Raw genomic sequence first — 14,348 nt, forward strand, 5'->3', positions numbered from 1 at the left:
AGTTAACTAGTATGAAGATTTTTTCATTGCTTGAATCTCAAATGGAATATAAATAAATGTGCTCATTAGACTTTGTCAATAATTAGGAAGTCATTTATAATTAGATATGTGTTAGAATGATGCCTAATCCACTGAAGCATGTACCAGCACTTGGTATGTCTGGAGACAACTTGTTCATAAGGAGAAACGTAATTTAAATATTTCTGACATAATTATGGGGAAGTTAATACTAGTTTTTCAGCATGTACACATCTGTAAGAACTTTTTAGAACATTAGTACAGGGCCAGGGAAACAGATACAATGATGACTCATTTAATAACTTGGTCATATTGTCGTCTTCTGTTTTTCCAAACCTGGGCTCTGTCTACACTGGGCATTTGTCATGATTTCAGCATTCTGTGGCTAGCCATCAATGTAGCAGAGTTTTACTGGTGCAGCTACCTCCGTGACTGGCCACCAATTGCTGAAATCAGGGCAAATACCCAGTGTAGACAAGGCTTCTGAGTTCTTAGGTCATTTTCGGATATGAATCTCCACTCATTTTTGTATGTATGCTTTGAGTTATGTGCACTGCACGAGTGTGGTTCCATGCAGGCAAATCATCTTGAAAAGAACCACAGATAATAGGGAAAAATGGTTACTTACCAGTCCCCCAAGATTACACAGATGACACTCAGCAAAATGTGTACTGGTATATAGGAAACATGACTTCCCATGTAATAATGCCAAAGATTAGAAAGTATGCAACTGAAAATCAGATTTCTTTGGTGTGATACTTCCATAGTACATAACAGCTCATGTTTATAGCTACAACTGCTTTTAGCTGTGGAGGTCCCCTGGTCAGTCCCATATGATGGCAGTTGTCAGACGGACAAAGTAATCGGATGGTTTAATTATCGTGGACTTGAATCCTCCTTCAGTCAACAAAAGCACAAATTCGTGGAGGAAACTCATTGATTCTTTAATGAAATTCATGTCATGTCCGTAGTTTCTTTTGCATGTGGGGCTATTGAGTGATCAGAGCTAGCCTTTGGGGCCCTCCAAAGCCAGTGGCCAACGACTCCAGTTTATCTGGGTATCTAGCAATGGCAGTGCTATTCTCAGCTTTCATATACCAAAAAAAAGTAGTTCCTACTACTCTTCTTTCTAAAACTAGCCTTGAAAATTAGTCTCTGAAATTTTCCTAAAGATTCATGGTTTACTTGCAGTCCACCACCACCACCTTTTAGCTGCCACGCTGGCCTTTCGGGTCCACATAACCCATGGTTTGGGGATGGTCCCAATCCCAAATCAGTTCACAGGTCTAGGGGAGCAGTACTGCCCATGCTGCTACTGATGGCACTAGGACTCCTGCAAGTTCTCCCACTTGACTTCTTGCAATTGACCAGCTACACTGCTGGGCAGCCACCGCGACTTCTGGCCACAACTAAGATCGTTGACTAGCATGAGACAAAGCATAGGTTAAATGTGGGATGGAGAGCAAAGGTCTCCTGTATCCATATCTCAGCTCTGGCACTCTCTGTATAGCCTTTGTCAAGTCACAAACTCTGTTTTAGTTTTTACCATCAGCAAAATGGGGATACGCTTTACCTGTAAAGTAGGAAACTAGCTACCACCCATAAAAGGCACCGTAGAATTCAGTAGAATCCTAGTGCCCCGCAGACATTTGGCTTGTTAGAAAACTTGCAAAATTTCAAAATAAAAATATAGCGGGTTTGTGGATTTTTCTTCACAGACCCCAGTAAAAGCTCCTTTTCTATGCGTGTGATGAGGGGTGGAAAGGGGAGAACCTACAGAACTCCTTTTTTACACACACACGCACGCTAATTTTGTTTGTACCTAGAAGAACCATTTCACTTGCCCTCCCCCAAATCCTCACACCTGCACAAGACTCATGTGATTGAAGTAGACAGGAGTCCATTATGTTGTGGGGCGTGATGAGAAAAACTGCCTTGCAAATGCCCCCAAAAATGCAAAGGGCAGCTCTAAAAATGATAACTATGACAATTGCTTCCATTTCTGGACACTGCAGATATATTTCAAACGCAAAAGGTATATGTTACCATACTGTAAATACTGTGGTAGTTGTGTAATAATTATATGTATATATGTGTGCATGGTTAATTTAGCTTCCAGAATTAAATGGACCATTTGGCAGGTGGGGCTAACTTTAAAATGGGACATTCTCTACTAAATTAAACCTCATTCTTTAGCAGTTTGCTTTCTGGGTCTTCTTCTGATGTTTGGCTTCCAACCCTGTCTCCAGCCTTGAAATACTTTTCCTTGCTCTTCTATTCTTTGGCTTTGTTTCCATTTTTCCTCTATTTTCCTTCTTTAAGCAGGGTATTCTGCTCTCCACCTCCCTTTGCTTTTCGGCCACTGTTTATGCACATGCACATGCATATGTGTTTCAAACCAAGTTATTTATTTTGCAGGACTTACCACAACGTGTCATATGTGGGTAGTCATCCGTCCCTCCCTTCCTCTCCACCCCCACTTTCAGTTTCATATCAGGAAAGTTTTGCCTTCCCAAGGAAGTATACAAAACGTGGTTTCACATCGATGCCTGGCTGCCACAATGATGGGTGTTCTTGAAATTCCTTGTGTCCTGTCCATTTCTTGGGCAGTTCTGAGTGCTGAATGGTTTCATACAGTAGATGTACAATGTTGCTGAACTGTCATGTTACTTATGATGTGTGTGTGTTGTATCAGACACGACAGATAAAAAGGTGCAATTTCATAATCTTAGAATGACCTCTTTGTGATTATATGCACACCACAGTGATGAATTACTGCATTATCCCGAGTTACCGTTGTTAGTTGTAGCTTTGCCATATATAGAGGCTTCCATTTAAAAAGTCAACATTTTCTCATTTAGCATTCACTGGTATCTGCAATGCCATAGTTATTTCCTGTGTTAAGTATAGTATGTCGACAAAGAAAAAGGGTAATAATGTAGTGAGGACCTTTTGCATATATAAGATCTAAAAAGCCCTACTGTCTTCATAATTTAAAAAATTCAAAACATACAGTGTAGGTCTCTTTACACAAATTATATCCTTAGGAGTATATTGAGTAAAATCTATAACTGATTGTGAGTTGTCAATTGCAAACTCTAAGAAATGCAAGAACTTTTTCCTGAATGAACTTCTAATGTTGGCAGTTAACTTAGGTAGGCCAGATCCTGATGTGGTAGTTGAGTATTCAGCACCTATAGGTTTGGCTCTATGTAGCTGACTGCGTATCTGTAAGGAATGCTGTGGGGGTGTAGCTTCGTTGGTCGCAGGATACTAGAGAGGCGAGGTGGGAGAGATAATATATTTTACTGGACCAACTTCTGTCCACTCTGTGTCTCTGTCTGTAGGGAGCACAAAGTAATATATATGCTCTACAGAATAAGTATAAAACAAAACACTGAGCAGCTTGTAGAAAGGAAAATTCTGTTGGTCAAATTCAGCTGCTCTAAAGGAATACATTTTTCAATGTATTTTGTTCAGTATAAAGGTCAAATAAACTTGGTGGTAATGTAGCTCCATAGTTCATAAAATCACTTGTTGCATAAAACATATGGCACTTGCTGAAATGTTTCCCTTTGCCTCAAAGGGAAGAGACTAGTGTTTGTTTACTCACTTCAGTTTTCTTTTCTCAAAATTATCTTTTTAATTCTGCAAAATAGTGTGCTCTCTTGTGTTTGTATTCTGATACCTACTGCTTCAAAATTCAGGTCTAACACAGCAAGTCGTCGAAGCCAACAATCTCCTATTCATATTCGACCTGAAGGACTAAAATGGAGAGAACCACTTCACCAGACTTTATTTCTTTAAAAAATATATATATATAATATACATATATATCACACAGGCAAATGTTTTACTAGAGATAACGAAAGAAAATGTTGTAGCCAAGCTACTTAGTTACAAAGATTTGAGTAAAGATTTTAAAATGTTAACATGTGATTAGCAATGATTGCAGGTGTATATAATCTCTTGCTAATATTCCATTTTAAAGATTTGTGAGATTTTTGTGTTGCAGTTGTGTTTGACCCTAGAGTTCTTGCATGCTAACCTAAAGTAGAAGATTAGCCTGTTTGCATGCAGCTGGGTGCTGCTACTGAAGTGACAAGCATGCTCAGTGAGAATGACATAACTTCCTTTGGCTGAAACCCCTTCCCAGTCCTGTCTGTGACCTCATTTCCTGTGGTACGTGCATAACTTCCTTCATCATTAGTTTCACTAACCTTCACAATTCTTTCTTTGATTAAATACAATATATACCCTGAAAGGTGTAAATCAGCACTGAGCTCTCTCTTTTCTCTTTCAGACAGACTGAAAAAGCTCATTGGTGAACGAGAATCCTTGCTAGAACAGGTAATTAACATATTTCAGTATTGCTGGATGCCTGGTAAGCGACATGGTGACGAGGAGATTTACAAGAGAACAAAATACTCCTATAACAGAAAGAGCATAGGTAATAATGCCCAACAAAGCACAGCAGGTGCTGCTGGAAATGCTGCTGCTATTGCTTCCCTTCCTGTGGTCAGTGTTTTTATTGCACAGGCGCTGGGGTCAGCTTTGCACACTGGAGGTACATTTATGGGGATGGGTATAAGGCAGATTTCTGCCAACACACGGTCATAGACGGGAAGGGGGACACTCTAAAACAAACTTCATAAAAAACTTCATCAGGATTTCAAACGGGGGATTTTTTCCTCCCAAAATGAGCTAGTTGCATGTTACAGGGCTAACTGCCTTGTAGACCCCTCCTGGTCTCTTCGAGGGTGCCCCATTCAGGTCTCTGGCCTCACACAGCCACCTTTCTTGGAGTGGAATCGTGCTTTTCTTCTACTCAGACTAGGCCTTGCACGGCAGTCCCCAAAGTGAACCATGATTATCTCAACAGGCAGTTCTGGTCTCTCGGGAAGCAATGATGGTGATAAACAGTGAGCAGACAGCCTTCTTAAAGCAAAGACATTCCAGAGAAACCCGCCCTTTAAACAATAAACCGTCTGCGTGCTGGCCTGTCTTTGCATAAGGCTGATCATTAAGACTATCATTTTGTCATAGATATTTTTAGTAAAAGTCATGGACAGGGAATGGGCAAAAAACAAAAAGATCACAGAAGCAATGACCTGCCCTGGCTGGGAGCTGCAGGGATCCCAGTGGCTGGGAGGGGTCCCCCCACTACCTTGTAGGGCTGGGAGCTGAGGGGGGGTGGTCCCCCTGCTGCCCGCGACGGCAGGGGAGCTACGGGGGGGAAGGGGACCTGCTAGTGGCGGAGGCTGGGAAACTGGGGGGGCCTCACCCAGCCGCTGAGCAGCTCCGGCATCTGGAAGCTGCAGGGGGTCCCCACCCATGGCCACTGAGCAGCTCCGGAGTCCATCTGCCGCTGGCGACTGGGAGCTGTGGTGGGGCCCCGGCTGCTTGTGGCGGCTGAGCCGCTGTGGGGGCGGGGGGGACCCCTGCCAACAGTGGCAGCTGGGCAGCTCAGCGGTTGCAGCTGGTCAACTTCAGGGATCCTGCCACCTTGAGCAGCTGCAGGAGGGTCCCCCACCGCCCACGGAGACTAGGCTGCTGCGGGACCCCCGCTGCCGGCAGCGGCTGGTTAGCTGTGGGGCCCCCAATGTCACGGAGGTCATTAGAAGTCACAGATTCCGTGACTTCCGGGACCTCCATGACATAAACTTAGCTTTCTGTGAATATGAGGGAAGCCCTACTTCATATTCCCTCCATCTCCTTGGACAGCTGCTGACAATCTTTTTGTTTCACAACGTACAGTTTAGGAGGAGAAATGCAATAGGAATATAATAGCTGGGTAAATGAGAGCCAAATTATTGATGGTGAAACTATACATCATAAAATTCCAAGACAGAACATATATGCAGACCTTTAAAAGCTGACTTGTTTCCTGATAGATGGTAAATTCTTTGGCAGCATAAAGATTCCCATCAGTTATTCTCTTGAGACCTTTGGGATTATGATTGTTCATCTGCATTAACTCATGTTGTAAAAAATCTGACTCTTTAAATTAATTTGCATGCAGAGTATAAACTGCATTACCAATAACACTGTCCCCTCAATGTTACGTACTAGTTCTACTCCAGAATCTACACCCTGTTTCCCAAATAACCTCCCATGTTAAACAGTGCTGCAAAGGAACACGTAGGAGACAAATTTATGACAACATATATTGTGAGACAGATGATTTAAGTATGACATTCCTTCTGGCCAAATGAACTTTCGTGGGGGGCAGTCTGTAGATTGATTTGACCGCTCTCTGTAAAGACACTGAAATTAATGAATTATTTTGGGACTTTCAGATTAAAACACTGAAAGGACAACTGGAAGAGAAGCAGAAGAATGACAAGATGGAGAATCTGCAGTCTGAAGATGAAGTTCTTGAGAATGGGACAGATATGCACATGATTGATCTCCAAAGTAAACTTAATTTCCGTTTAAAGAGTAAACTGCTAAGTGCAGTATATGGATAAAACAGTGCAAATATTGGTTTAAACTTGACTCTTGAATTCTGAGAGTCTCACTTACAGGCTACCTTGCCTATCCACTTGTTCAATTCATTCTTGTTATGTTGGGAGAATTTTCAGTGCCATGGGCAGTTAGATAAGATTCTACAGTAGGTGCAGGAGGGGGGTGTCTTTAGCATTTCAGTTTCCACTTTAAAGACTATGCTGCACAGAAACCTCCTTTGTATTATCAAGTAGGACTGGGTGGGGGCTCTCTTCACACTACCAATTCTGCTCTTAGAATTGTCACGTGATGTGATCTGAATCGCTCCCTGCTCACAGGGACTGGAGCGTGTATGCGTACCAACTTGCACGTATAGGGGACCGTTACAGAATATTTCATGCCAAAGCACAGAGCATGAACCACCTGCCCACCAGCCAGCCCCACATAGTAACAATGCAACATTTTAAAGCTCCAGCATTTTACGTACTGGAGCCCTGTCCAGATTGTTCCTACATTTCTGATAACAGATTTGTCATTTTTTTAGGAGATGCCAACAGACAGATCAGTGACCTCAAATTTAAACTTGCAAAGTCTGAACAAGAGATAACAACTTTGGAGCAGAATGTAAGTTTGCACCTGGAGAGAGAGTGATCAGCTAAGAAATATAGTTCCATGATAAACTAAGGCTATGTCTACACTGCCAGGCAGGTCAGACTACGGGGGTGTGAATAACAATGCGCACCAAAGTGCTGTAACTCCCGTCAGGACACTACGGGCGCAGACTGAAAGGTTCTAGTTCGCACTAAGGTATACTCCTGGGGGAATTCTGCACCAAAAAAAATTCTGCACATATTTTAAAATTCTGTATATTTTATTTGTCAGAATAACACAATATAATCATGTCAGTTTCAGTTATTTTGGTAATCTATTTCAAAATGCCTACCTGTCAGCAAGCATGTCTGCCATACAGACAACAACAAAAGATTCCCCCAGGAGTAGAGAGTTAAAGAAATCCCTTCCACAACCCAGTTGGGTGCCTCAGTCTGGGTGTGTGTCACATGCCCGCTGAGCACATCTTGGGAGAAAACTCTGCTCCTGCGGTCTTTTAGTTGATTCTCATTTTTTCACCCTGCCCCCGTAGGGTTACCATATAGAGGTTTCCAAACAGAGGATACTGCTGTGGGGGAGTGGGAGGTGGAGCTGGAGGGGGTACAGTTGGAGAGTGCTGGAGGTGGTATTTGGGGATGCTGGAGAGGTCCGTACTGGGAGAGGATGTTAGAGGGGGCTATGTGGGGCCTCCTGGCCCAGACACCCACACCCCCTCCCCACAGAACCCAGCTGTGGGGCCAGACACCCGCACCCCCAGAGCCCAGGGATCCAGAGGGAAAAACAGCCTGATGCTGAGTCCCGGGCACATATGGAGTTTCCTGCACACCACCACCTTCCTTCAGGGCATGCTGGGAACTTCAGCGGCTGGGAACCTTGGCAGTGTTCTCTATTTGCGAGCTTGGGAGCCAGGCTCTGTGGGGTCCAGCAGCCTCTGTAGGCTGCCAGCAGTTCTGCAGTGCAAATTCTAAGGGAAAAAATAAAATTGTGTGCAAATTGTGCGTTGTGCAGTGGTGCAGAATTCCCTCAGGAGTAAAGGTAGTCCTGTTTGAAAAGTACTACATTAACATGGACTATGAACCTTTCAGTTAGTACTCGCAGCATCCACATGGGGGAGTTACAGTGCAACAATTTGGTGTGCACTACTATTCACACCCTGTAGTCCAACCTCGGAGGCAGTGGAGGCAAGCCTTTAGTCTTGCTTGCTGTAACACGCTTTGAAGAAAGGATTGTTAGGGATTCAGAACTATCTCATTGTGTTCACACAGACTGGAAATACTTTCATTTACGTATAGGAAATATTATTCTATAAATGTAGAGTTCAAAACAACAATCCACTTCAAGGATCTGTATTAACACCATTTTGAAAATACAAGAACACGTTAGTGTGTGGTTATATCCAGATACCTGCAGTTCTTGACTGGCTGGAGGCAAATGGTGTGGAGTATGAGTCATGCATAACACAGTTGGGTGTCACTGCTCATTATGCCTTTTGTCCTGCATAAGTCAGCAACACAGTTATTCTTCAGAGAGGAAAGAATGGCCCTACTTAGTCACTGGTTGTAGAGAAGTTTGCCCTGTTTAACTTTCGGTGTAGGTAAGTTACGTTTTTTTTTAATACATTGAAACATTTCCCCATATCGTTGGTAGAGTATTAGAGAAGAATGCCAGTAACTGACACCTCTGTGGCATAGTTTTTCTCAGAACATGCCCTTCATTCTAATAAGACCACAGTGTTAGACTCCCAACTTCACTGGGTTGCCAAAGGAAAGACAGGATTAGAAGTTTTTACCTGTACACAGTTCTTAATGGAGTACTTGCTTTTTAACCTTAGGTAATACGGTTGGAGGGTCAAGTAGCTCGATACAAATGTGCTGCTGAAAATGCTGAAAAAATAGAAGATGAACTGAAAGCTGAGAAACGCAAACTCCAAAGAGAGGTAATTTACCGTTACATTATAGATGAGCAAATTCAGTTTCTACAGAGGATTAGCAGACACATCTCTGAAAGCTTTTTTTTTTTTTCACAATAGTTGCCATGTAAATGACTACTTTTGTATTGTTCCTGTTAGTCGCGCTGAAGGATTGGCCAGAATCTTAGTACTCTTAGATCTGGTTAATGCAACTGTGACAACTCACGATAGCACACTTCCCTTGAACCGATTACTGTAACTGATTCTTAGGTAATGTCATCCTTAATGCCTAGCACCTCTCTCTAACTTGTATCAGACTTGGTGCTACTGACTAGACTGGAGCTCTCATGTCCCAGGGTCGTATCCTTCAGTACAGTTCTACTTCAGTGACAAAGTGTCATTTACAAGTGTCAAATCCAAATGGTCATTTGAGTCAGCGTACATAAGACTTGAATAATTGGTGTTTGTACTATAAAAACCATTACAAGTGTTGGCATACATGTCCTTTAACTAACGTCATTAAGAATCAGTTCTCAATTACAGCTTCTGTTTTTGTACTTTCAAATCTTTGACACTATTAGGATGTGTAAATGAGAAATTAGTGGGAAGCTGGGAATACTGGCATTGGGGTATCAGAGGTCGTGTTTCATCATTTAACCACAATGACACAGAATCAACAATAAAGGACCTAGAAGATAGGCCCCCCATCAACTTTAGATGTTTGGCAGAAGTCTAAATTTAAAGTCAAGTACTTATACTGATTGACATTGCAGCTACTGAACTAGTCTTCCTTGCTTGTTGTTTTGATCATGTCCCTCAATGGGCTCCCCACACATGATCACCTCAGATTTAAACATCTTGTCATCACCTTCAAAGTTCTGTATAATTCTGCCCCGTCCTACTTATCTTTTGTCAAGCTTCATATTGTCCACCTCTCCAGTCCACTAGTACTCTAGCCCTTGTCTGCTCATTTGTCAGTTTCTTACACAATAACCTCTGTGCCGCCTTCATTGTGGCGCTTTCTGCATGGTGCAACCTCACTGATCTCATCCACAGAGCCCCTACTCTGTCGACATAAGGCCTTCTTAAAAGACCCATTTCCGCCATGCTGCCTATAATGAATCAATGACTTGCTTATTGATGTTCCTGTTCCTTTTCCCCAAAGCACTCTCTACTTGTCTGTTCTTATAGTGTGAGACCACTGGAGCAGAAACTATCCTTCATGAGTGTTTGGGAAGTTGGTGCTACCATAAATATATAGTAAGCAAATGTAATAATCTTCAGGCACCTAAGTAAATGGCCTGAATTTCAGAGGTGCTGAACACATATTATTCCTCTTGGAGTTCGCATTGACTTGAGAGAGAATGAGGTTTGCTCAGCACCTCTGAAATTCAAGCTATTTAGTTGGTGTGACATTCCCCAGGGTAGAATGTGAGAGTTGAACAGCAGTGTCCCCTTAACTCTAGCCTGGGGTGCCTTTTACGCTGCTGTGCTGTCAGAACATCCACTCTTGGCCTGCTCACACAGCCTTCAGCGTTCAAATTCACTCCTAGCTAAATACATGAGCACTCTGACCAGTCACTCATTAATTACATACAGGGCGACACCCACAAATTCTTAGTCCCAGACTTTCCAGCAAAAATGTGCATCTTGTACTGTCCAGCACACTACTGAACAATGCAAGCTCATAGAAAGTCCATAATTTCATCAAAGGAAAGGGCTCATCCCAAAAAGAGTTTCCCATGCACTTTAATCCAAACACACTGGTTAAGATAAAACAATAAGCTAAATTTATTAACTACAGAAAGATAGAATTTAAGTGATTACAAGTGATAATGCATAAAAGTTGGGATTTAGTTACAAAAGAAAATAAAAGAATAATAAGCCAGCTAAAACCTCACGTAAAAAGCTAATAACTTAAAAGCAAAGGTTTCGTTTCACCATACACTGTCAATTTCGCATGCTGGGTCTCCTTGCAGCCTGGGACCATTCCCTCCTTAGTTCAGTTCTTTGAGATTCATTAATGTCCTGATCAGAGAGATGGGAGAAGGAGAGGTGAAGTCAAGCATTTTCCTTCTCCTTTATAACTTAATTTCTTGTGCTAGAAATATCCTTGCTAAATCATGGTGACACAGTCTGTTGTGGACGTGAGGTTTGAAATGTTCCTGTGATGCAATGCAAATTGCTTATTCACACCTCCCCCCTCCCTGTGGGAGAATGGCCACATAAGTATCTCATTTTTTTTAACACCTGGGTGGGGCCAGTGTCTCTTTGTCTCTGAAAAACTGCTTTGTGGGTGTTACCCAGAATTACAACATATTTCAGTAACAATCATATAGTAGAATCTCATAACTTTACATATAGTGTTGCTATACATATTTAAATGGGATAATAATGTTCAGCTGATTATGACTTTTCAAATGATACCTCACAAGTCATACTTTGTACAGAAGTTATCATAGTCTTGTAAAAGAGGTGACCATAATAGTATAGACCATCACACTTGGATGGTCCGAATTTGAGGCATGTTGGTTTGGAAAAATGTCTTATGAATAAAATGCACTGTGTGGCTTTCAAAGTAATGGTGCAGGCAGTTGCTTAATTTGTCAGAACTTGTTGAAAATCCATCGGGACCTTCTGCTTGTTCTTGTAATGAGGTTGCAGCAATATGGAAATCAGGAAGAGTTAGTGTTGGTAAAACACCCAAGCCACATTCTTTGGGAAAGGAAAAACATTTCAAAAGCTAGTGATGGCTTTTCCTTTGCTTCTTCCTTTCAGCTTCGCTCAGCATTGGATAAAACTGAAGAGCTTGAAGTTAGCAATGGCCATCTAGTGAAACGGCTGGAGAAGATGAAGGCCAATCGAAGTGCTTTACTATCTCAGCAATAATAGCCGGCTTTCACTGAAAACTACTACTTGATGGAATGAGAACAACATTGGAGATGCTTGTCTTTTGCTGTTTGGGATGCTTTATCATCATGCCTTCTGAGAACAAACAAAAAACCCACCCCAAACACATGCACTCATTTGCTATATGCCACCAAATTGTGGTTCTCTCTACGCAGATTCAATCCTGCTGCACTATATACATCGGAGTAGCTGATCCAAATGACTGGGCCTGTAGATGCCCTTCCACACTGTATGGTTGGTACATTTGCAGTACAGTACCTGTATACCATTTAACAAGCACACCGGGCATCGTGTTAGTTCTTCATCCCGAAAAGCACAGCAGCCGTTTTTTGCCATTTAAAATGGTGTTAAAAATAAAGATTTAAACTGGGACTTGAATTTTGTCTTGCTGAAATTTAGGGGGGAGAAAAGCTGTAATTTCTGGACTTCTCATGGCAGTATCTTCAATTTAGTGACTACAGTAGTATATTCATAGTAGGCTGTTCATTAACAAAACACTGTGGAACCACAAGCCATTACAAAGCAAAACTCCTTCAGTGGAAACCATGGAAGATGATGGTCTTGGAAGCAAAAGTGACCTTAAATGACTTTGCCAATAAAACAAAGGTGTTTGGAAGGAATTTTGCACCAGTTCAATCATAAGACTATTTTATTTCAGGGTGAATAGGCAATAGCTTCACTGAATTACAGCTTTTTATGTGTATTATTTAATCCCTATATTTGGAATTGAAGTAAACTACTTCTTTTAAAGGATGTAATAATGTTGCATAAATAAACCAGAGTAAGGCCATGTTTTAAAAAAGGTGGACTGCACTTACGTCATTTCACTACAGTTGTCAAAGCAAAAGTAGCTGAGAAGTAAAGAAGCACTTTAGAATACATTGCTACATCGATTTTTCTACAAGTTCTGTAATTGCAAAACTGTTCCTTGGGAATTTTACAAAACAATTTTCCACTTGAAAAAGAAAACATAACCAATTAAAATATCCCAGGCAGTTTTTACAATCTAGTGACTCTGTTAGCATTACAGCTCTGCTTCATTAGAAAAGATTTATAATATTGAATTCAAAGCAGTTATCTGAGAAATAAATCCCAGCAATTTGTCCCCCCTCCAGAGAAAGCTTGTAGTACATAAGGAATGCAGATGATTATTGTACAAAACTCCCAAAAACTCTGTTCCAGATATAAGATTAGATATCTCTTCAACAGAAATAATTTTCCATGAATGCTGACTCTTCTAGACTCCCTTCACTTCTGTTGCTTGCCACGTACTAAGCCAAATTCAGGGTCAAGAGGCCAAATTTCTCCTTAACCTCAGCTTTAGATTTCTGGTCCACATACTGTTGTTCTTGCTTTTCCCTCCTATTTAGAAGTTAGAATGCAGGACACTGCTGTTGTCCACTAAAGGAAGTATTGCTGATCTCGGTTTAATTACCTTTGAAGATCAGATAAAAATGTTAATTGGATGTGTTTCCCTGGCTAGAGAAGGAACACTCCTCATTCCATCAGAATGAATTCAGGCATCTGGCTTACCTCAGTGGGGAAGGAGTAGATCAGTGTTTTGGAAGAGGGAGTTGGGATGAGGAGGCCTTTGTGGTCTTAGAGAAATCAGAGAAATGTAGGGCTGGAAGGGCCCTCAAGAGGCCATACCCCTGCACTGAGGCAGGACTAAGTATACCTAGACCATAATTTCTTGCCCTTGTCAATCGGATATAGAGCTGTATAGTGGGTAAAAGGACGCCTTTAAATGAAATCTCCACCTCCAATTGGGCTTTTATGGAAAGACTCTTCAGATGCAGAGCCAGGTTTCTTGCTGAATACCTCAAACTAGATGTAGAAACCAGATTTGCAACTTTCTGTGACTTTTCTAATTTCTGGTGTATAGAGCCTCTAGTGTCTACAAAATACAATGAAGTTTTTTATTAAAATAAACATACCATAGTATTTTATTAAAGGATTAAGTTGTGTGATTGCCGCTTGGCATATCTTCTTGTGGTAGTGGGGAAAATACTGTCTTGTGACAAAAATCGGGGGGGAAATCGGTAACAATAAGGGTTGGGCCAAAAAATTTAAACAAATATTTTGTTCATCAGGAAGTGCTGTGATTTTTTTTTTAAAGGAACTTTCATCTTGCATCCATGTGCATTAATCTCTTTATCACAGACAGAAGTCAAATCCAAATTTCATAACCTGGATGCTTCTGCCTCTAAGAAATCTTTCAGTGTGTAATAAACTAGCTGAATATCCAAACCATAATTTGTTCCCTCTGAATCTCCTATGACCTAGGTTTAGTTGTAAGGGAAAAAAATATCAATTGGTTGTAGCACATTAATGTTTATTTTCCTATGAAGAATGCACACTAACAGGGCTTTAAATGGTGGTAACAACATTGGCTCCAAACCGCGGGGAAGTCAATGCATCCGGTTGGAGTTCAAGGGTATGTCTACACTGCAGC

General features: G+C 41.5%; 1 protein-coding gene across 3 annotated transcripts in view; it reads left to right on the forward strand.

Annotated features, from left to right (window-relative positions):
- LOC113405137 (leucine-rich repeat flightless-interacting protein 2-like) overlaps positions 1-14,163 on the forward strand; it is a 186,701-nt gene extending 172,538 nt beyond the window's left edge. For all 3 annotated transcript variants that reach the window (XM_026653983.2, XM_026653981.2, XM_026653982.2), the window contains 5 exons: positions 4,322-4,368; positions 6,318-6,435; positions 7,010-7,089; positions 8,906-9,010; positions 11,762-14,163. In XM_026653983.2, the coding sequence (XP_026509768.1) occupies positions 4,322-4,368; positions 6,318-6,435; positions 7,010-7,089; positions 8,906-9,010; positions 11,762-11,872 (461 nt within the window). In that variant the 3' untranslated portion in view covers positions 11,873-14,163. The remainder of the gene's footprint in view (positions 1-4,321; positions 4,369-6,317; positions 6,436-7,009; positions 7,090-8,905; positions 9,011-11,761) is intronic.
- Positions 14,164-14,348: the final 185 nt, after the last annotated feature.

Source organism: Terrapene carolina, unplaced genomic scaffold (genome assembly GCF_002925995.2).
Source record: "Terrapene carolina triunguis isolate 2854851 unplaced genomic scaffold, T_m_triunguis-2.0 Scaffold174, whole genome shotgun sequence".
Lineage (NCBI taxonomy): Eukaryota > Metazoa > Chordata > Testudines > Emydidae > Terrapene > Terrapene triunguis.